At 41.1% G+C, this 22082-nt stretch overlaps 1 protein-coding gene and 1 long non-coding RNA gene across 5 annotated transcripts; one reads left to right on the top strand and one right to left on the bottom strand.

Annotated features, from left to right (window-relative positions):
- Positions 1-133: 133 nt before the first annotated feature.
- Positions 134-19611, bottom strand: LOC139584753 (transcriptional repressor CTCF-like). Of its 4 annotated transcripts, none has more exons than XM_071416940.1 (11): positions 19438-19611; positions 17345-17848; positions 16838-17192; positions 16568-16738; positions 16219-16473; positions 15973-16122; positions 11071-11231; positions 3047-3229; positions 2768-2924; positions 2424-2657; positions 134-1963 (listed from the first exon to the last, which is right to left on the bottom strand). In XM_071416940.1, the coding sequence occupies exons 2-11, from the start codon at positions 17837-17839 to the stop codon at positions 1752-1754; spliced, it is 2373 nt and encodes a 790-aa protein (XP_071273041.1). In that variant the 5' UTR covers positions 17840-17848; positions 19438-19611; the 3' UTR covers positions 134-1751. The 4 variants fall into 4 exon arrangements, with proteins under 4 accessions (XP_071273041.1, XP_071273038.1, XP_071273039.1 ...); XM_071416937.1 differs by lacking the exon at positions 19438-19611 and adding an exon at positions 18439-19365; XM_071416938.1 differs by lacking the exon at positions 19438-19611 and adding an exon at positions 18439-19365 and having other exon boundaries at positions 2439-2657.
- A 46-nt stretch (positions 19612-19657) lies between these two features.
- LOC139584755 (uncharacterized) lies at positions 19658-21647 on the top strand. Its single transcript, XR_011676821.1, has 3 exons — positions 19658-20850; positions 21151-21224; positions 21383-21647. It is a non-coding gene; the product is annotated as an uncharacterized lncRNA (long non-coding RNA).
- The last annotated feature ends 435 nt before the right edge of the window (positions 21648-22082 follow it).

Genomic DNA, 22082 nt, shown 5'->3' with positions numbered 1-22082 from the left:
AGCTAGGAGCCCTGAGACAGGAAATGACAACCCTTTCAGTATCACCTTTGCTAAAGATCCTTACATGATCTGCTGCAATAACATAGTAATGTCAAAAGAACTTCAACAAAAAATACAAAGGAAAAAACAGGAGTAGGCCAATATCTTTTTATTAGCTGTACAGTAATACATTCTGCATACCAACAAACAGTATTCATGTTGGTTTTCAGATCATTGTAAAATTTACACAGTACAGCCAGGTACAAAAATGCATCAACCTAGAATTTTTAAGAGCTTGACAAAAGCAATTTAAATGCAATTACATATAGAAGGAAGCTTCATGTTGTATCAGGTTCAAATGTTCTATGAAAGAAAGGACATTGTTCTCTGATACGACTAACAACCTTTATACAAAATACCTTTCCCTTATAGTTCTCTCCTCCCCTTTTTGAACCTCCTAATCAGAATTCCACAAGGCCCTCTGACCGCGTCTGTATACATCCCACAACAAAACTGCACCGTTAGGACAAAATGGTTTGAGAAATGAACAGTGAACTGGGAGAAACATTCTACTTCACAAGATTACCAAAGCCTTAATAATCATCTTTCATTTACAGTTAAGACCTGAAGCTAGTTCAATTGGACACCTCCCTCCTTTACATTTTCACACAGAACTTGATTAAAGCTTTCCAGAACATGGGCGCAATTTACATCACAATCTCTCTACCTTATCTTGAAAAGTAAAACAAGACGTACATGGTCATCTTTCAAAACCTCTAACAGTATTCCATGCGGTCGAGATGTTAGGTAGGTTAAGAGTGAGTAAAGCTGCTATCTTCTGTACCTCCCAAAAAAACACTAGATATTCAGGCTAAAAAGCTAAAAACCGGAAAGGTCATATCTCCAACATGATTTACAGAGTGGGCAAAGCCTCCCACTTTAGAGATTAGAAATTCACATACAGCCTGTGTTCCAAACAGCTATGGTTAAGAGTTCCTTTCCCCCAGCATTAAAGTTCTTTAGATCACTAGAAAAAGATTAAAATATGTTTGTAATAAAACTAAAAAAGTATTTACAAGCAAAACCAGCCAAGATTACCATTTGTACAACATAACTGCAGTCTTAAAAACTTTGTGGGTGGATGCATGTCACTGTCCCTGATTATAGTAGTTAATGTAAGCCTCTACAAACTCCATAATCTGTGACAAGTATAACAGTAAGTAAAATGTAATATGCAGTGAATAAAGTGTTAAAAAATGGAAGGACTTCCTTTGACAGCTAAAGTAATAGTTTTAGTCTACAGCAGAGGTCCTAGATAACAAGGCTGAAATTATTGGCACTCACTGTTGCCATGTCAAGCTCACAAACAGGTTAAGAAAATAGTTTATTAGTTGGAGGGAAAAACGGGGAGAAAAAAAACAAAGAAAAAAAAACTGACCACTACAGAAAGTCCCAATGTCCACCATGTGTCGAACCTCAGCGACCATCCCTCCATGAAGGGATCCATTATTACAAATTTCTCCAACATTCCTCTCATAAAAAAATATCTACATTTCTACAGACCAAGCAGCTGGAATTTAAACTGTTACAGTGAATGCATGGAAGGAAGTGGGTTTGAGAGTGATAAGAAAACACACCGATTTGTTTAAGACAAAAACCAAAAGTGTAAAGTGGAGTGGTTTGTAAGATGGCAGATTGTATGAAGAGGATAGACTTGTTGAAGGGAAATGTTGAGACAAGGGGATGTCTTTGAGCAGTCTGTGTGGGCTAGATCACCGGTCCATCATGCTGAGGATCATCTCAGGGGTGAGGTCTCCGTTGGGGGCAGCGTCTGCTACAGGCAGCTCCACCGTCTCCACCCCTGCCTCCTCTGGCTGCTCCACCACCACCTCTGGGGCAGCCTGTTCAACCTCTGGCTCCTTCTTCACTATGATGTTCTCTATAGCGCCGGTATTCTCATCCTCCACCTGAATGATGACTGCAGCTGAGGAGACAGATAACACCAGGTATTATAACTCGACATTAAAATGGTCAGTAAAGCATAAACTGGGCATAGATTTAGACCAGGGATGGGCAACTGGCAGCCCGCCCCCTTTTTGTAGGCCCGCAGATCAATTTACCCAAAATGTAAAAAAATACTAGGAACACCGTCCTTATATTATGTCGCACCCACTTTTGCCCTCAGAACAGCCTCAATTCATCATGGCATGGACTCTACAAAGTGTTGAAAGCGTTCCAAAGAGATACTAGCCCATGTGGACTCCAATGCATTCCCACAGTTGTGTCATGTTGACTGGATGTCCTTTGGGGGGTGGCCTATTCTTGATACACATTGGAAACTTGAGAATTCCAGAGTTCAGATTTTATGTGGCCCCTACCCCCATCAAAGTTGCCATCCCTGATTTAAACATTGCATGATATTGGATCAGGGAGATTTAACTCACCTGCAGCAGCCTTGCCTTTGGGGGCAGCCTTGCTGGCTTTGGCGGGTGGGGAGGGTTTGGGGATGTTCTTGGGAGGTCTGCCGCGTTTCCTCTTGACAGGTGGCTCTACAGGAGCAGGAATAGGTTTGGTGGGTGGAGCCTGCTCCAACTCCATCTCCTCCTCTTCCTCCAGCAGTGCTGCTTCAGCCTCATCCTCTTCATCAATGTCATCCAGCTCAGGATCAGCATTGTCCTCTGGAGGTGGGAAGTTTAAGAGTCTAACACTGATCTCATTACATCCAAAGAGCAATAGTTTATAGGACACTACAATTAGCTATGTTTCAGTATAAGAAAGGGCCTCTCACCACTGTCGTCGTCATCGTCATCATCATCATCATCATCGTCGTCCTTCCTTGAGCGCATCTTCCTCTTCCTCCCACCTCGTCCTCTCTTGGGTGGGGATCCATTCTCTCCTTCACTAGGATCCCCGTTACAGTTCTCTGCATGTCTGGCCATGGTGTTCTGAGGAGAGATTTAAAAATAAAATATAAAAGTTTAACAGAAGGATAAAATGAAGGGCTATGCCCCAAAAAATTGATGTATTCTTCCACTCAATAAATGTGTGTTTGAGTGAGTGTCCACACCCTGCGGGTGAAGGCCTTGCCACACTTGGTGCACACAAAGGCGGTGGGCACAAAGTTGGGGTCATGGTAGCGCCGGAAGTGCATGTCCAGGAGCTGCTTCTGACGGAAGGTCTTCTCACACTGGCTACAGGCGTAAGGCTTCTCTCCTGTGTGGGTGCGCCTGTGCATCAGCATGTGGCGCTCCTAGTCAATGCAAGGACAGCAAGAAAAACATAAGGACAGAAAACTTTTACCAACTCCATCTCAAAACTATGCTGACTGTCCAGTATCCATAATGAGTGAACGTTTTTTATATTGAGGGACACCTGGAGGTAATTGCAATGAAATTAAAATGGATGGTCATCCACCTGAGGAAAATATATATTTTTACCTGGCCCTTCCAGAACGTTTTACTTTTTTTTCTTCTCTCTTCCCCCTCCAAAATGATAATTAAAACAAAATAGCAGGGAATATTGAATCCCTTTTTACTAGGCTATCAATGTTGCAGTCGTGATTTCTATCAAATCAATCCCTGGTTGAGAACCACTACTGTATTCATACCATATTCATATTATCCACTAGAGGGCAGCATTTACCACTAAAGGATGATAACTATAAATTACACATGACTTTAAACTGTTAGTGAGCATCCACACTAGAGGAAAGTTTGTTCTACAGTAGCCTACAACGGTCAATCAACTGATCAAAGCATCCTACTGCACGCTGTATATCCTACTGCACGCATATTATTAAGGAGGTAAAACAGACCATCCAGTGCGTGTTCATTGTCATAAACTAGGTTTCCATCCAACTGGCAACAGATTTTCATGCGAATATTCTCAAATCTGCATAAAAACAATATGCGCATTTTCCCAGAAGAGATGAGTTTGCAGATGAATTGTTGCAGATAAAAGGCTGTGCATGATGACGTAGACGTTTCCATTCCCATCCATTAAAAAATACAAGTTAAATGAGTTTCCATTGCATTTTCAACTCTGATGGTTCTCACAAAAAAGAAATCCGTTATATAGTGATTGTGCCCACTGGTATTTTCACTTGCGTTCTAGCAAACAGTGTGCAGATACAGTACTGTATCCGCACACTGTATCGCTGTTGGCTAGAGCGCACCTATAGCCTACATGAGATTATTATGGACAAAAGAGCGAGATTATTTGTCAAATGGCAGCCAAGCATCGATGATCATGTCACCAGAATAAGACCGTGGATATTTATTGAAAAGGAGCATCAAGCTCCTCACCTTGAACCTTCACCACCTGTGAAGTTCATCATAACTTTACATTTCATTTGTAGCCTAATAAACTGCATGTTTTCCCGACCAGTTGTAATGGGAGGACAACACGTCATCGCGTGACTCCATGTTTACTTCGATATGATGGTTGTTATATCAATATTTGCACATAAAAGCATTTCCACCGTCATTTCTCACATAATGAATTTTTCCAACACAATAAGATCCTACCTTCTCTAGCGTCTTTTGTTTTGTCGACATTTGGGAAGTTTACCTATTTTCTTTTTCAATCAGCCCTGTCATGACAATTTTAATCTGCTAAATGTACTTCACTCTCATAAAAAGGTTGGATGAAAACCTGGTTAGTGTGACAACTGAAAACAATACTTCAAATGTAGGCTACATGTAGCCTAATAAAAATATAAAATATAAACAAATATTTAAATGTAGATTTTCAAACGCGTTTTACCCTGCGCATCTTTTACGTCATGTCATTGCTTGCCTCATTGCTCAAGTGGTTTGCAAGTGATTTCCATTGTTCTAATGGATGTCAATTCATTTGGATCTTCTTTTTCACTGTGCTCATCAAGGTCTGTCCTGTGCAACCATTTAAATACATCAGTGAAACAATGTTATAACTAGCCAGTGATAGATACTCTGTGCATCTTTCCCCGACATTTAATTTTACATTCAGCAATTAACAAGAGCAAGCCTGCTTCTCTCCAAGAAAAGTCTATTAGGCCTAGGATACATATATATATATATATATATAAATAATCTCCTACAGATTCTGTAGCCTATAGTTTATCCTGGGATTTCACGAAAAGAGGAATAGCGGAGAGTCTTGAGTCTGTAGCCTATAACGCGCAGGAATAGAGAGGGTAGAGTTGTGTAGACGATTAGGCAACTCATTAGATAAATATTAGGGCTACAAATATTTACCTGTCAAAGTGCAAGGGGGAAAAAGTACGAAATGGTAGATACAGTAAGTTCAGATACACCTTAGCCAAATATATTTAAACTCAGTTTTTCATCATTCCTGACATTTAATCCTAGAAAAAAATTCCCTGTCTTAGGTCAGTTAGGATCACCACTTTATTTTAAGAATGTGAAATGTCAGAATAATAGTAGAGAGAATGATTTATTTCAGCTTTCATCACATTCCCAGTAGGTCAGACGTTTACATACACTCAATTAGTATTTGGTAGCATTGCCTTTAAATTGTTTAACTTGGGTCGAATGTGTCGGGTAGCCTTCCACAAGCTTCCCACAAAGCTGGTGTAACTGAGTCAGGTTTGTAGGCCTCCTTGCTCACACACGCTTTTTCAGTTCTGCCCACAAATTTTCTATAGGATTGAGGTCAGGGCTTTGTGAAGGCCACTCCAATACCTTGACTTTGTTGTCCTTAAGCCATTTTGCCCCTGTCCATTTGGAAGACCGATTTGAGAACAAGCTTTCACTTCCTGACTGATGTCTTGAGATGTTGCTTCAATATATCCACATAAATTTCCTTCCTCATGATGCCATATATTTTGTGAAGTGCACCAGTCCCTCCTGAAGCAAAGCATCCCGACAACATGATGCTGCCACCCCCGTGCTTCACGGTTGGGATGGTGTTCTTCGGCTTGGAAGCCTCCCCCTTTTACCTCCTAACAGTTCTATTTTTGTTTCATCAGACTAGAGGACATTTTAAAACAAGTTTTAATGACTCCAACCTAAGTGTATGTAAACTTCCGATTTCAACTATGTGCATTCCTCCAGGCTGCGCTCGGCAGCAGTCAGGCACGCAAAGCTCCACTATTGATTAGGCCTATGTTATTAGACAATAACATTGTTCTACCTAGGCTACAACAGTGCAATGAGGAAAAGTATTATTGTTATCAAATGAGTACACAATTATGTTTGGAAAAATAACGTTCCCATTGTAAGCTGCCTATTTCTCAGGTCCAGATACTAGAATATGCATATAATTGACAGAGTAGGATAGAAAACACTCTAAAGTTTCCAAAACTGTCACAATATTGTCTGTGAGAATAACAGATTCGAAAACCTGAGGAAATTCAACCCGGAAGTGACTCTTATTTAGAAAAATCCCTGTTCCATTGCCTGCCTTTCCTGCATTTAAAGGGATATCAACCAGATTCCTTTTCCTGTGGCTTCCTCAGGGTGTGAACAGTCTTTAGACATAGTTTCAAGCTTTTATTTTTAAAAATTAGCGAGATTTATCAAAACGCATCAGTGGATACACGGATGTCCCTCCATTAGTTGATGCGCTTGACACTGGTTGCTCGACATTTTCTTTCTCTCCAGTAATGAATAGTTTACAGTCCGGTTGAAATATTATCGTTTATTGATGTTAAAAACAACCTGAGGATTGATTATTTAAAACTTTTGACATGTTTCTCCGAACTTTACGGATACTCTTTGGAATTTTCGTCAAGCCTTGATGACCTGTCTAAGGTCTAATAATCTTTATCAAACAAAAAGGAACATTTATTGTGTAACTGGGAGTCTCGTGAGTGCAACCATCTGAAGATCATCAAAGGTAAGCGATTCATTTTATTGCTTTTCTGGCTTTCGAGACCAATCTACACTGCTGCTAGGTGTTCTTAATGTTTTGCCTAGTGATCGACAAACTCAAACAAACGCTTGGATTGCTTTCGCTGTAAAGCATATTTTCAAAATCTGACACGACAGGTGGATTAACAACAAGCTAAGCTGTGTTTTGCTATATTGCACTTGTGATTTCATGAATATAATTTTATTTTTATTATTAAATTTTAAAAAATTAAAAAATGATTTGGCGCTCTGCAATTTAGCGGTTGTTGATGAAAATGATCCCGCTAAAGGGATCCGTGCGTCAAGAAGTTAAAATTCTAAATCAAATAGCTAAATGGTCCTTGGTATGACCTTCATAAAACAATTCCATATAGCTTAGTGCAATTTGACCCCCTTTTCGTGATAGCCAATTGGTAGTTACGATCTTGTCTCATCGCTACAACTCCCCAACGGGCTCGGGAGATGCGAAGGTCGAGTCATGCGTCCTCCGAAACACGACCCGCCAAGCCGCGCTGCTTCTTACCACCTGCTCGCTTAACCCGGAAGCCAGACCCACCAATGTGTCAGAGGAAACACCGTTCAACTGACGACTGAAGTCAGGTTGCAGGCACCCGGCCAGCTACAAGGAGTCGCTAGAGCATGATGAGCTAAGGAAAGCCCCCCGGCCAAACCCTCGCCTAACCGCAGGACAATCTTCCATGCCACACAGGCTGGTCAATCAAGGTGTGGATGGAGGACCACCAGATCAAGACCCTGTCATGGCCAGCCCAATCTCCAGACCTGAACACCATTGAAAACCTCTGGAATGTGATCAAGAGGAAGATGGGTGGTCACAACCCATCAAACAAAGCCGAGCTGCTTGAATTTTTGCTGCCAGGAGTGGCATAAAGTCACCCAACATCAATGTGAAAGACTGGTGGACAGCATGCCAAAACGCATGAAAGCTGTGATTGAAAATCAGGGTTATTCCATCAAATATTGATTTCTGAACTCTTCCTAACTTAAAACATTAGTATTGTGTTTAAAAATGAATATGAACTTATTTTCTTTGCATTATTTGAGGTCTGACAACACTGCATCTTTGTTATTTTGAGCAGTTGTCATTTCTGCAAATAAATGCTCTAAATGACAGTATTTTTATTTGGAATTTGGGAGAAATGTTGTCAGTAGTTTATAGAATAAAAAATGTTATTCTCATTTTACCCAAACACATACCTATAAATAGTAAAACCAGAGAAACTGATAATTTTGCAGTTGTCTCAATTTTTTCCCAGAGCTGTATATGGAGCACACAACAATCACAGCTCTGTAGATTTTGCCACGAAGAGACAGAATCAATAGATAATTTATTCTGGTATTGCCCCTATGTAGCTTGTTTCTGGTCACAGGTTCAAGAATGCTAAAAAAAAATTATAATATCACAACATGCACTTAAAATTAACCTTACAAATAACAGTTTTGGGCGATTTGGATAACCATAGTCAGTCAATAAACAGTATAATAATACCCGTAGGAAAGGTTTTCATCTTTAGCTCACAATCTGTGGATAATATATGATTAGAAAGGTTCTAAAATGTTGTAAAACATCACAGCACAGTTGAAATATACAGTGGGGCAAAAAAGTATTTAGTCAGCCACCAATTGTGCAAGCTCTCCCACTTAAAAAGATGAGAGGCCTGTAATTTTCATCATAGGTACACTTCAACTATGACAGACAAAATGAGAAGAAAAAAATCCAGAAAATCACATTGTAGGATTTTTTATGAATTTATTTGCAAATTATGGTGGAAAATAAGTATTTGGTCACCGACAAACAATCAAGATTTCTGGCTCTCACAGACCTGTAACTTCTTCTTTAAGAGGCTCCTCTGTCCTCCACTCGTTACCTGTATTAATGGCACCTGTTTGAACTTGTTATCAGTATAAAAGACACCTGTCCACAACCTCAAACAGTCACACTCCAAACTCCACTATGGCCAAGACCAAAGAGTTGTCAAAGGACACCAGAAACAAAATTGTAGACCTGCACCTGGCTGGGAAGACTGAATCTGCAATAGGTAAGCAGCTTGGTTTGAAGAAATCAACTGTGGGAGCAATTATTAGGAAATGGAAGACATACAAGACCACTGATAATCTCCCTCGATCTGGGGCTCCACGCAAGATCTCACCCCGTGGGGTCAAAATGATCACAAGAACGGTGAGCAAAAATCCCAGAACCACACGGGGGGACCTAGTGAATGACCTGCAGAGAGCTGGGACCAAAGTAACAAAGCCTACCATCAGTAACACACTACGCCGCCAGGGACTCAAATCCTGCAGGGCTGTTTTTCTGCAAAGGGACCAGGACGACTGATCCGTGTAAAGGAAAGAATGAATGGGGCCATGTATCGTGAGATTTTGAGTGAAAACCTCCTTCCATCAGCAAGGACATTGAAGATGACACGTGGCTGGGTCTTTCAGCATGACAATGATCCCAAACACACCGCCCGGGCAACGAAGGAGTGGCTTCGTAAGAAGCATTTCAAGGTCCTGGAGTGGCCTAGCCAATCTCCAGATCTCAACCCCATAGAAAATCTTTGGAGGGAGTTGAAAGTCCGTGTTGCCCAGCAACAGCCCCAAAACATCACTGCTCTAGAGGAGATCTGCATGGAGGAATGGGCCAAAATACCAGCAACAGTGTGTGAAAACCTTATGAAGACTTACAGAAAACGTTTGACCTCTGTCATTGCCAACAAAGGGTATATAACAAAGTATTGAGATAAACTTTTGTTATTGACCAAATACTTATTTTCCACCATAATTTGCAAATAAATTCATTAAAAATCCTACAATGTGATTTTCTGGATTTTTTTTCTCATTTTGTCTGTCATAGTTGAAGTGTACCTATTATGAAAATTATAGGCCTCTCTCATCTTTTTAAGTAGGAGAACTTGCACAATTGGTGGCTGACTAAATACTTTTTTGCCCCACTGTATATGGCACATGGAAACCAAACACGGGTGGTCTATAGTGAAAGAAGGGACGGGCTGAGTGGTGATTAAAGAGCTTACGTTTGGTAATGTATTACTGTTATGTGACTGCTTTAAATAAAAGTACCATGTATGTAAAACGTATATGTAGCAAAAAAGCTGTAAAAAACTAAGATATTTGTCCTCCGAAGAGGGGTGTGTGGGAGGGGTTAATAAAAATAAAATAAACCTATTTTTTTTTTAAAAGGACTGACACCTCAACACTGCGATGCAGTGCCTTAGACTGCTGCGCCACTCGGGAGGCCCTACATGCATTACAATCATGTAACAAAACGGGTTAGGCAGCCTTTTTGTAAATTTTTTCCTCTTTATGATGATCAGGACCTGTTAGTGGTAGTTTTGTGATAACGGCACTGTAATTTTAATTTAGTTGTTTTCTTAATATTAACAATTACATTTCATAAAAATAAAAAAAAGTTTAAACCAGGGGTTGGATCCAAAATTATTTTCCAATCGTGTCGTTCTAAACCGAACCATTATTTTTTTGTTTCACCGTTCTGACCAGTAAAACTGGTTAGAACAAAAAAGTACAGTTTTTTATCATTTCTTTTTGTTCCTTTATAAAATTAATATATTTGTACATTTAGCTCGACATTACATTTCTTCACCAATCATGCAGTGCGGATAGAGCAGCTTGCTATGGGGCAGGCAAACTATAGTTCAGTGAGTTGTTTACATGCGTGATGGAAAGACAAGGCGTGAGGTTTGCAACAAATTTTACGGGTGGGGAAAAAGGGTGGAGGCAGCTTGGCTTAAAGCGCTGGGCATCTGGTGATGACATGCATTATCTGAATTAGGCCCACAGAATTATACCTACGGAGGGGCGGCTTAAATGGAGGAACTTTTAATGTCTGAACTTCAGAGTTGGCTTAACGTTGGACCAGAGAAGCTAGCTAACAAGCTTACATGCGCACACACAGGCAAATATTTTCAGATGGCAGGCAGACACCGGAAGAAGTTTCTGATTGAAAGGAGGGTTTTGCATAGGTGCTTTGTATCATTTTTTTGTCGGACTGGAAAAACATGTCGGCAAAGCAAAAGGTTATTAACCGGTTTTAATGCGTTTAAAATAATGGTTATATTCAGGAAAAGTATTGATCACTTCCATTCCAGTTTTCGGGTTCTGTTCCCTGAACCGGTTCATACCCCTAACATTTACTCCAGTCTAGATTCTCTATCATCCCAGGTTAGAGACAGCAGGACCTCACCTGTCTGCAGCAGTAATCACACTGGTCACACTTGAAGCGTTTCTCGTTCTTGTGGGACTTCTGGTGCTGGATGAGTGCATAGCGCTCGTGGAACACAGCATCGCAGTAACGACATTTCCTGCCCTGCTCAATGAACGAGTGCTGTTTTCGCAGGTGGACGCCTGGAGGGGGGGGGGGGGGGGGCAAAAAAAAGCTTATTGAGAGAGACGTCATCAATATAAACAAGTTCAGTCACAATTAGGGCTGTGGCAATCACGAAATTATCAGCCGGTGAATGTCAAGCAAATAACTGTCGGTCTCCCTGTAATTTACCGTTAATTAACAAACATATTTAGCATCTCCTGGCTTCCACACACAGCCTACAAGCCAATGATGCAGACAATTGGAACATATACATTTTAAAAAGTCCAATAAATCCATGTAATATAGCCTACACCACCACAATAAATCCATGTAATATAGCCTACACCACCACAATAAATCCATGTAATATAGCCTACACCACCACAATAAATCCATGTAATATAGCCTACACCATCACAATAAATCCATGTAATATAGCCTACACCATCACAATAAATCCATGTAGTATAGCCTACACCATCACAATAAATCCATGTAATATAACCTACACCATCACAATAAATCCATGTAATATAGCCTACACCGTAACAATAAATCCATGAAATATAGCCTACACCGTCACAATAAATCCATGAAATATAGCCTACACCTTTACAATAAATCCATGTAATATAGCCGACACCTTCACAATAAATCCATTATTTATTTTAGACAGGTCGGAAGAAACATGCTATGAAGAAAATGTAGTCTATTTCAGAAGAACAGAATACTCTGTCCTTATGTTAGGTACTGATCTGGCTATACCAAATGGCTGGGGGCTACACTAGTTCATTTAGCAGACGAGATTTGCTTAAAATTCTGTGGCATTATTTAATTGTAGGGTTGCAATGGGTCAGAATTTTCCAGGAAATGTTAGAAAATTTGGGAATTTTGCTTAAATTCATCAAAATAGTTAGCTTATAACAGTGAACCTTTTTTGTGGGATACACATAAGGCAATTCTAGGTCCTGTGGCATATTTTGGCTAAACTATCCACAATTCAATGGAATTGCAACCCTCTGCATGCACAGTGCATTCTTCCATCACAGGTATGTTCAAATGCACTCTTCATCACATGTACAGCTGATTCTCAAGATCTTGCACACTAATGAGATGCTATTGAGCCCACACTACTACACTGTCTGAGCCAAGGACTACATGATTTCTGGTTTTGATTGCAATACTGGGTGGGGTGAATATATTTTTTTTTATAACATACAAGATTTTTTGTTAACTACTAAATAGTAGCCTAAAGCCTAAATCATTTCTAACTTGTTAACAATTTCTGCTAGTTAGTTTTTGCTACCATGTGGGTTTTAGCTTGCTTGAGCCTGCTAACTGAGGAGTGTTAATTCACCTGTTTCCATACATGTTTAATTTTAAAACATTTTTCTTACAAAGGAGTTGTTTAATCTAACTGCTAAACTATTTACCTGTACATGGAATTGTATTTGGGGTTTTGTACAATTTTTCCCCCTAATCTTTATAGGAAAATGCCACAGGCACTATCTGATGCGTGGAGACATTTCACTGCAGCTAACGTAGAAGGAAAAGCTGTGTCCATTTGCAAATACTGTGCCAAATCATATCTGAAGAATGCAACAAAGATGCAGAATCATCTGGTCAAGTGCATAAAGTTCCCTCAGCGCTCACAACAAGCAACCTCTGACAAAAGTCCCTCTACTTCTATTTGAGGTAAAAATGATGAATCAGACACCTTATCGATAGCAACAGCTCATGATTCTCCTGGAATCAGAAGTTTTTTTGACTCAATGGAGGAACGTAGTCAGAGAAATGCTGATGACTGTCTTGTTCGAGCTGTGTACGCAACTGGTTCACCTCTGACGCTCACAGGAAATGTGTATTGGAAGAGATTTCTGAATGTTATTCGCCAGCATACACTCCTCCAACCAGACATGCTTTATCTACAAGTGAAGGTCAAGCAAATCATAGAGAAAGCAGACTGTATTGCAATCATCTCTGATGGGTGGTCAAATGTTCGTGGGCAAGGAATAATTAACTACATCATCTCCACCCCTCAACCAGTATTCTACAAGAGCACATACACAAGGGACAACAAACACACCAGTCTCTACATTACCGATGAGCTGAAGACAGTCATCAATGACCTTGGACCACAGAAGATATTTGCACTAGTGACAGACAATGCTGCGAACATGAAGGCTGCTTGGTCTAAAGTGGAGGAGTCCTACCCTCACATCACACCCATTGGCTGTGCTGCTCATGGATGGAATCTGCTCAAGGACATCATGCCACTGAAAACAACGGATACACTCTACAAGAGAGCCAAGGAAATGATTAGCTATGTAAAGCGTCATCAAGTTATAGCAGCAATCTACCTCACCAAGCAAAGTGAAAAGAATAAAAGCACCACATTGAAGCTGCCCAGCAACACCCGTTGGGGTGGTGTTGGCATCATGTTTGACAGTCTCCTGGAGAGGAAGGAGTCTCTCCAAGAAATGGCCATATCACAGTCTGCCGATATGGACAGCCCCATCAAGAGGATCCTCCTGGATGATGTATTTTGGGAGAGAGTGGTAAGCAGCCTGAAACCTATAGCAGTAGCCATTGCACAGATTGAGGGAGACAATGCCATCCTGTCTGAAGTTCAGGCTCTGCTTGCAGATGTATGAGAAGAAATCCGTACTGCCCTGCCCTCTTCACTGTTGCTCCAAGCAGAGGAAACTGCAGTTCTGAAATACTTTAAAAAGTGTGAAGACTCCTGCCTGAAGCGCATACATGTTGGACCCCAAGTATGCTGGCAAGAGCATCTTATCTGGTGCAGAGATCAACAAGGCCTATGGTGTCATCACTACTGTCTCGCCACATTGGCCTGGACGAGGGCAAGGTTCTTGGCAGTCTGGCGAAGTACACTTCCAAGCAAGGGCTTTGGGATGGAGATGCAATATGGCAGTCGTTCCAACATATCTCATCCGCCACCGGGTGGAAGGGACTTTGTAGATCTGAGGCTCTTTCCCCTGTTGCCTCCATCATCCTCCAAATCCCACCAACATCAGCCGACTCAGAGCGCAACTGGTCCTTGTTAGGGAAGACACACACACATACCAAAGCACGCAACAGGCTGACTAATGGGGTGGCAGGTAGCCTCATGGTTAGAGCGTTGGACTTGTAACCGAAAGGTTGCAAGATCTAATTCCCGAGCTGACATGGTAAAAATCTGTCGTTCTGCGCCTGAACAAGGCAGTTAACCCAATGTTCCTAGGCCCTTCACCCTGAATGCTGCGCTAAGCACCTCTCATTCACACGACTCCCCATCACGTGATCAGGTCTTTCTCACAGGCTACAAAGTGAAGACAGACATATCCTTATTCAATTCCGAGGTGCATATTGAAAATATTGGAAGAACTGTCCATATTTACTGTCAGCCAAAAGATGAGTAGACTTAACGAACAGCTAAAGCACTAGCCTATGTAAATCTACTACCCCCCATAGTACAAAAGTTTACCTATTCTATTCTGTGCAACAAATAAATATTCCAAACGTAGTCTGGGACAGTTGCGGAATGGAATAGATCCCAAATTAATACAACCACTAGCATAATTTTTTTTTTTTTTTTTTTTTACATAATGTGGCTGAAGCAGCAGATCAGAATGTTTAGCTTAAAATTATTAGGTAAACTATTTGGTTACTTCATCACATTATAAGCGCAGCAATGCGCGCGAATGTGCCATTAGCAGGAAAACACCATTCTGAAACGTGACCGCAAATGCAATTGTGCATGCAATACTTTAAATTATAAAGGTGCATTTTTATGGTGAAAATTATCTTCCCCAAACTTGAAACTCACGGGCTGCTTATGTATGCCAGTTAGGCTCTACACACCTTGTAAAGTGGATTACTGTGCTTAATTTTAATAAGTAATTTGGCCATTTTAGTTGTGATACAAACCTTATCAAAACATATAGGCCTATGGGCTAGGCTACATGAGGTGTGCAACTATGATTCGAAAAAGTCGCAAAAAAAGCATTGTTTCTTATGCCAGGCATCACTCACAAGTGATAATATATAATTCACAAGTGATCGGCTAATACGGTCACCCATCAGACTATTCTTGATTTAATCTTAACTTTACATATACTAAATAATATAGATGTGAAATTTGTTTTTGATTTAGAATGGACCATTGTCATGCACCTGAAACAAAACAGGTGCAGCATGAAAAAAATACATGTCATCTATGCATTTAAATAGCAAATAGGGGACGCTTTCCCCGTGGTTCATTTTCATGGCAGCCAGGTAGGCTATACTCCTGTTGTAAATATAAGCAATGTGCTGAATATTAGGAAAGTTGAGAAATAAATATAGTTAGGCCTAGCCTATAGAAAGCTGATGGGATCCTCCTCTTTTTTGTAGAGGCCATCACTGTTTTCTTGCGCAATTGCATAGCCTATAGAAATGTTGCGCAAAATTAGTTTATGGGCTCTCCTGAAGTGTTTGATTAGATTTTCAAAAATATTTGCATTGATGTCAGAGTAATTAGAGGGACAATAGAGTGCCAAGTACCAGGCAGTTCGCAAGTTTGGGAGGCTACTAATGACCATCAGCAGCAGAGCTTGGAGAAGCCTAATTACCGTGACTAAATGGTCATGTGGAATTTTACTGCCTTCATGACCCGTGACCGCCAATACGGTCACCGCAACAGCCCTAGTCACAATTAAGTTTACAGTGGAGATTTCCAAATTATGCTATTAACATATTGGGATAATCAGGCCAAAAGTCAATGACTAGCTATCTAACCCAGGTCACTCTTTCGGGCGATGACTGTGTCACAGTGGGGGCAGTGGAACTTGGCCACGTTCTCTGTGTGCTTCTGCAGGATGTGCATCTTCATGGTTCCACTCTGGGTGAAACGGGCGTGGCAAATATAGCACTCGTATGGTTTCTCTCCTGGAAAACAAAACAGGAAAACATGAGTGCACAAGTTCAACAAATCAGGCCAATCACTAATTGTGTTTACACAGTATCCCTGCGGCTGTGCCTCACCCGAGTGTGTCCTCATGTGTCTCTTCAGCTTGTAGGTGTCTCTGCTGGCGTAGCTGCACAGACTGCACTGGAACGGACGCTCCCCAGTGTGGGAACGAATGTGCCGCTTTAGCTTGCTCACCTCTACACTGGCATAGTCACACATGGAGCACTTGAAGGGTTTCTCATGAGTGTGCTTGTAGCGACGATGTCGGACCAGCTCTCCACTGGTCACAAAGGCCATGTCACAATCTTGACACTTGTGTGGTCTGGTACCTGTAAACAGAAATAGAGTTATAATGGTATCTAACATGGTAAAATGGACAGGAATATAGAATTGTCTGTCAATGTGACTATGATGTCATCATACCTGTGTGTGTGTTGAGGTGGTTCCTCAGCAGGGTAACGGTCCTGAAGGCCCTTCCACACAGATGGCACTTGTGGGGCCTCTCATCTGTGTGGCTTTTCATGTGTCGGTCCAGGTTGGAGCGGCGGGGACAGGTGTAGCTACACAGCTCACACTGGAATGTTTTCTTCACACCTGGAGCATACAAAGTCAGCACTTGCAGAGGCATTTAGCACCACAACTTGAGTTACAAAATTCCTCATAAACAAAGGACACAGAAAGGGGTAATCTTACCCTTCTTCTTAATTTTGGTAGGTTTGGGGGGTTTCATGTTGCCCACCACCTTCTCTGCATTGACCTCAGAGAGCATCCCTTCCTGCTGCTCCTCCTCAAAATCGTACACAGACACGTCCATGTTGTCTTTATCCCCCTCTGTGTTGTAGCGCAGATTGCTCTTTTTTGCCTTCTTGAATGTCTTCTTGGCTGGGGGCTGGTAGTCGGGGTCCTTGGCCCATTGTGGTTCTTCAGGCTGGGGCTCACAGAGCAGCTCCTCCTCCTCCTCCTCAGGCTGGACCTGCTGCTCCTCCTGGTGCTGGAGCTCACCCTGCTCCACTGTCTCCACCTCACCATTCGCACCAACCTTCACCACCTGAAGAAGCAGTAGTGTTTTTAATTTCTCTACAACTAGTACATTTAGATATGCACCTGTGGTACAAAACGTTGTTGTACACCCATAGGGAAATATGCTACCATTAGTTCTGAATTATGTAATATTTAGTCATAAAGTGCAGTCTCTCTTACCTGGAATCCCTCTGGCAGGGGCAGGGTGTGGCAGATAACAGGGTTTCCGTCTTTGGGCATGGCCGTGGTGTCCACGAAGGTGCCCTGTAGCGCCTCTACAGTGGCCTGGGTGACAGGGACAGCAGAGACAGGGACCTGGACCAGCTGTAGCTCCCCGAGGCCTCCCAGCTGCTGCTCATCCATGTTGACAACCTGCAGAGTGATGATCTGGGTCTCATCCACCGTGGTGACCGTGGCCTCGTGGGCTGTAGCCACAGGGGCATCCATTACCTCAGTCTTCATCTGCATCAGGGCCGGGTCCAGGGAGTCCATTACCATCATCTCCACATTGACTCCCTCCACCAGCTGCTGGGTATCCAGACCAGCAACTCCCTCTGGCTGCTGGTCCATCACCCCCTCTGCTGCTTGCTGGAGCAGGTCTGCCACCACCTCCTCACCCTCATAGGTGATGAAGTCCTTGGCCTCAACCACAACATCTGTTGGTCCTCCGTCCATTGGTAACACCTGAGAGAATCACCCCAAAACCAATCAACGCACAATCTAAAAATGCAATCTTAACGCATAATCATTTATTAATAAATGTTGAAAGTGTACCAGGACGCATGGTCAATCTAGCAAGGCCTAACAGACTGAAAATGGCATACCGGTACTGTGTTCAGTTCAGGCAAGATCTCAAACATGATGCAACTTCCTCAGCTTTCTAAATTGTTACCTGCACTAGAAAGGAATACTTCATCTTTCTAGATCTGCTTGGCTTGCTCAATTTCTCACTCAACTCTCCTGACTGTTACCTGACACTCAACCTGTGGGGAAGACAAACAAGTTGAACATCTACATAAACCTACCGCATGTATTTGCACAGACACATTCTGCTAGTGCACAGACACTGGCTAGTTAAGCCAGTCTAGCAAATGTGGCTGACCTGGTATTATCAAAAACAACCTACGAGTATGATGTGACATTCATTCACAGTGAACATGGACAGCGCTTTGATAGTGGACATGAAGTCATATAGGTAGTCATGTTTTTGTACCGCTACCAGCCGGGTTGTAGAGGGAGCTCTACCCTGTTTTTATCCATTCTAGCTCACTTACGTTAGTGCCGTTGTAGCTCAATGTAGGCTTTGAATCAGACAGGGGACACTGGATGGAAGACGAACTGCAGTGGGCTGGCAAGAGAGGCATTTAGAGCATATTTTTTTTTAGATAAGTCGCATTAATTTGAGGCCGGAGGGAGACGTCGTACTAGTGGAAACGCTCGTAAAAATGACTACCGGAGACATTTATGTTATGCATCTTCCTTGTTTGAATTCGGTCTGCGCAACAAGCCAGTTAACTTTTATATTGCTAGAGAAATAGCGTCTGCTAAAATGTGAAGCCTTTGCATCTAGGACCTTACCGTTTTAAAAGTCTTGTTAGCTAACGCTAGAAGTTATAGTTAATGTGGTCATATTAAAACAGTTAACGTTAACTAGCTAATTAGAAAGTTATTTAACGTTAGTTTGATCATTGGACGGGGTTACTAACGTTAGCTTTTGCGAAGGCCGTTATCAAGGTGGGGCAATATTGACAGTAAATCGATCTTGTAAATTATAGCTAATTTCGATTGATAGTTTTACTAACTAACAAAACTAACGTTAGTTAGTGGCGTGGAAACCAACGTTGTGTAGATAGGGGTCTAACTAGTTAGATTATGCTTGTGCGATTTAGTAAATCCCGTGTATTGAACTACAATCTGGCGCGCGCTGACTTCATACGCAGCCGCGAGTTTCTATCTTGACACAGGGTAAAAGACGACACAAAGAAGAAAAATAAAATGGACGCCTGGCCTAAACACTAAACCAACACGTCGAAGTATTTAATGATCGATCCATGCCAAAGTGCAAACTAATATAGCTCTAAAAATACTCGTTAATGAGACATTTCGTTGAACTTCTGAGTTATAATGTTTTTTTTGCTGAATGTTCGATAACGATAGAGGGAGACAAACACCCCCCGTCTACCGCCTGGACCGGGAGCCCCATCGTGACACCTAGAGGCCGATTAAAGCTCCTGCAAAACTGCCCCCTTTTCTGGAAAGTACTGTTACTTTACCTGCTCTTCGTCGTTTAATTCCTCGCTGAATTCGACAGAAAGCCCAGAGTATGTTCTTCAATAAGACAGAGATGGCTGAGAATTACGCCCTTCTTCTCTTGCGGTTTTAATCCTCTCCCGCTTTTGCAGAGTGGGCTCCGCACAAAATGGCGGCCTTGTGAAAGTTAGTGCGCCTGTGCATTGAAGGGGGGCGGTGGCGAGAGGGTGGGTGTAAACCGTTCTAAACATTGAATTATGGGGATTGGCCATGTGGGGCGCTACTTTTGAAATACAGTACACCGTCATGAATATATCATTTATGAGGTTATTTGTCATAAATCTGATTGAATTTCTAACTTCATACGAATGTCAATGTCTGTTTTATGATCTTCACAGGCAGTTAAAAGCGGTTGTCACAGGCTGTATTCTATATTTATTCAACAGGCCTATAATAAACACTCCAAATGTGTAGTTGTACCCAAATTATTAAAAACCTATACATTTTATTGAGCCATTCAATTTTGTCATCAATAATTTCCAGATTTTTCTATCAGTTTGAACAATCATTTAAGTATGTATACCCCGTGCCAAACACCAAGGCTACAATATATAGTTCGTATCACATTTGATGCCAGGCAAGATATTTGCTCGACAATATAACAAATATGTATATTTTAAAGCTGCAGTCATAAGGTAAATACATATAATTTGTTTCTATTAGCACTGTATCTATTCATTCTTAAAGTATTTAATCTCAAGTCTAATTAAACCTCGCTCCACTGTAACTTGAGCCACTTATACATTGAAGAAGCCACTGAAGTCCATTGTTATTTTGAAGTGCTATATAATAAAACTGATCAATCTGCAAACTTAATAATGTACAGTGAATGCCGGTTCTCATCACACCCTGATTCCACTCTATATGGCCAGCACTTTGGTGCTTACATTTCATTCTCTATTGTCATAGATTTGGTGGGCACTGTCATCTGTGATCTTTGTGATATGACTTTCTTTAAGCACGTACTGATGAAACTGTCACTTAATATATATTTTTTAAAGTCTACAAACGCTCTACATTTATTCACTCTGTGATAGGGTTGGATCCTATATGCTACTTTTATTATTGTCCTGTAAATGGTTCAGTGCCTATAATTTAGGCTGTGTGTGTAGAATGGGGCATAAAGGAAATGACCTCTATTACTAAATTACTACTAGATTATAGTGATAAGGAAAACAGCATACACATTTGGCTTGTGTATTCATTTGCCTATAACTAATCCGAATTCCATTATGCTTACATAAAAAAGAGAATATTTCAAAATGAGAAGATCCTGCCATGGAAAAGACGACTGGGTGGACATAAAGTGGAAAGGAGGGGAAATAACTCACACCATGCAGCAGGACACCTTCAGCTGCGGGGTCTTTGTAATGCAGGTTTGATAGTTATATTTTCAATAATGAATGGTTAACTGTTATGTGACAATTAGGTCAAAAATTATATTTTAGTTTTTGGTGTAGATGGCCAAGGAAGTTGCACAGAACTTCCCCAACATCCCCTCCCAAATTAATATGGAACCTTCAAAAACACATGGAGCAACTGTGAAAAGAAATGACTGAGGATATACCAAAAATGTCTGGAATGTAATGACATTTAATTCAAAGTAAATGTCAATTCTTTATTTGTATGTAGTTGTGTCGGACAGCCATATGTTCAGTTCATGCCTATGATTTCAGAGTTCAACAAAGCCAACAACTGCTTCATGTGTGCCACTGATAAAGAACCTGTATGTGGCCCAAAGACTGACTGGGTTAGTAACTTTATTTAACATGTTAATAATCTTTTGACAACAGTGACGGCATGTAAGACAATTTATGATATAACACAATGGATGGCTAATTCGTCATTCGTCATACTACATTGATATTTGATATGATTTATAACGTGTTATGCTTTGTTTTGTTTTAGATTGAATGTTTTGCATGCCAACGGTGGTTCCATGTGCTGTAACTAGGAATGAAGACAAAATAGTTCAACAGAGTAAAGAACACAAACTGGAAGTGCAGTCTTTGTTGTTGAAAATGTATGCTATACCCCATCCACACTGAAGAGGCTCTGGGATAAAGAGAAAGTTAACACTGTGAAATGTCACTGTGAAATGTTTCATACTTATTTGAAGTTAAGTGTCTGTTGACATGTTGGAAAATATTAAAGGTCTACAAATTCTGTTGAATTTGTCAATATTATATTTTTATTCATTGATTTACTGGCCACCATTACTGTGGTTACATGTTCAGGATATGTATTGACCAGCAAACCCACTGCAGCCTACCTCACTAGCTCACTCTCCATCCCTGCTTTGGACAATTAATAGCATGACTCTCGTACTTTGCCCTTTTCCTTTATGGTTGATATTAACGACGAAAGGAGATATTATCTGTCTCTCTCCTACTGTGTACCGGTGTTAAATACTGTGGGGGAAAAAAACTGGGAAAATAAGTAATTATTATGGATAAATATTAAAGAAAAGGGTAAACACAACACTGGACTGAACCCCCTAATTGTCAAACTAATATTAATGTACAACAATATAGAAGAGACATAACTAGAGGTTATGCAATGTGGGTGTATATCCACGGCAGCTTCTTAGGTGTGTAATTGACATGAC

The sequence above is a fragment of the Salvelinus alpinus genome, chromosome 9 (assembly GCF_045679555.1).
Source record: "Salvelinus alpinus chromosome 9, SLU_Salpinus.1, whole genome shotgun sequence".
NCBI lineage: Eukaryota > Metazoa > Chordata > Actinopteri > Salmoniformes > Salmonidae > Salvelinus > Salvelinus alpinus.
This window is presented reverse-complemented; position numbering and strand designations above follow the sequence as displayed.

What these genes read in the sequence shown, in the direction of transcription:
- LOC139584753 (XM_071416937.1), bottom strand. Translation starts at nt 18,528, where the DNA reads ATGCCTCTCTTGCCAGCCCACTGCAGTTCGTCTTCCATCCAGTGTCCC. An exon ending in TGACGATGACGACGACAGTG is followed by an intron (nt 2,658 to 2,767) that starts GTGAGAGGCCCT and finishes TCCCACCTCCAG; the next exon opens with AGGACAATGCTGATCCTGAG. An exon ending in CAAAGGCAAGGCTGCTGCAG is followed by an intron (nt 1,964 to 2,423) that starts GTGAGTTAAATC and finishes CTGTCTCCTCAG; the next exon opens with CTGCAGTCATCATTCAGGTG.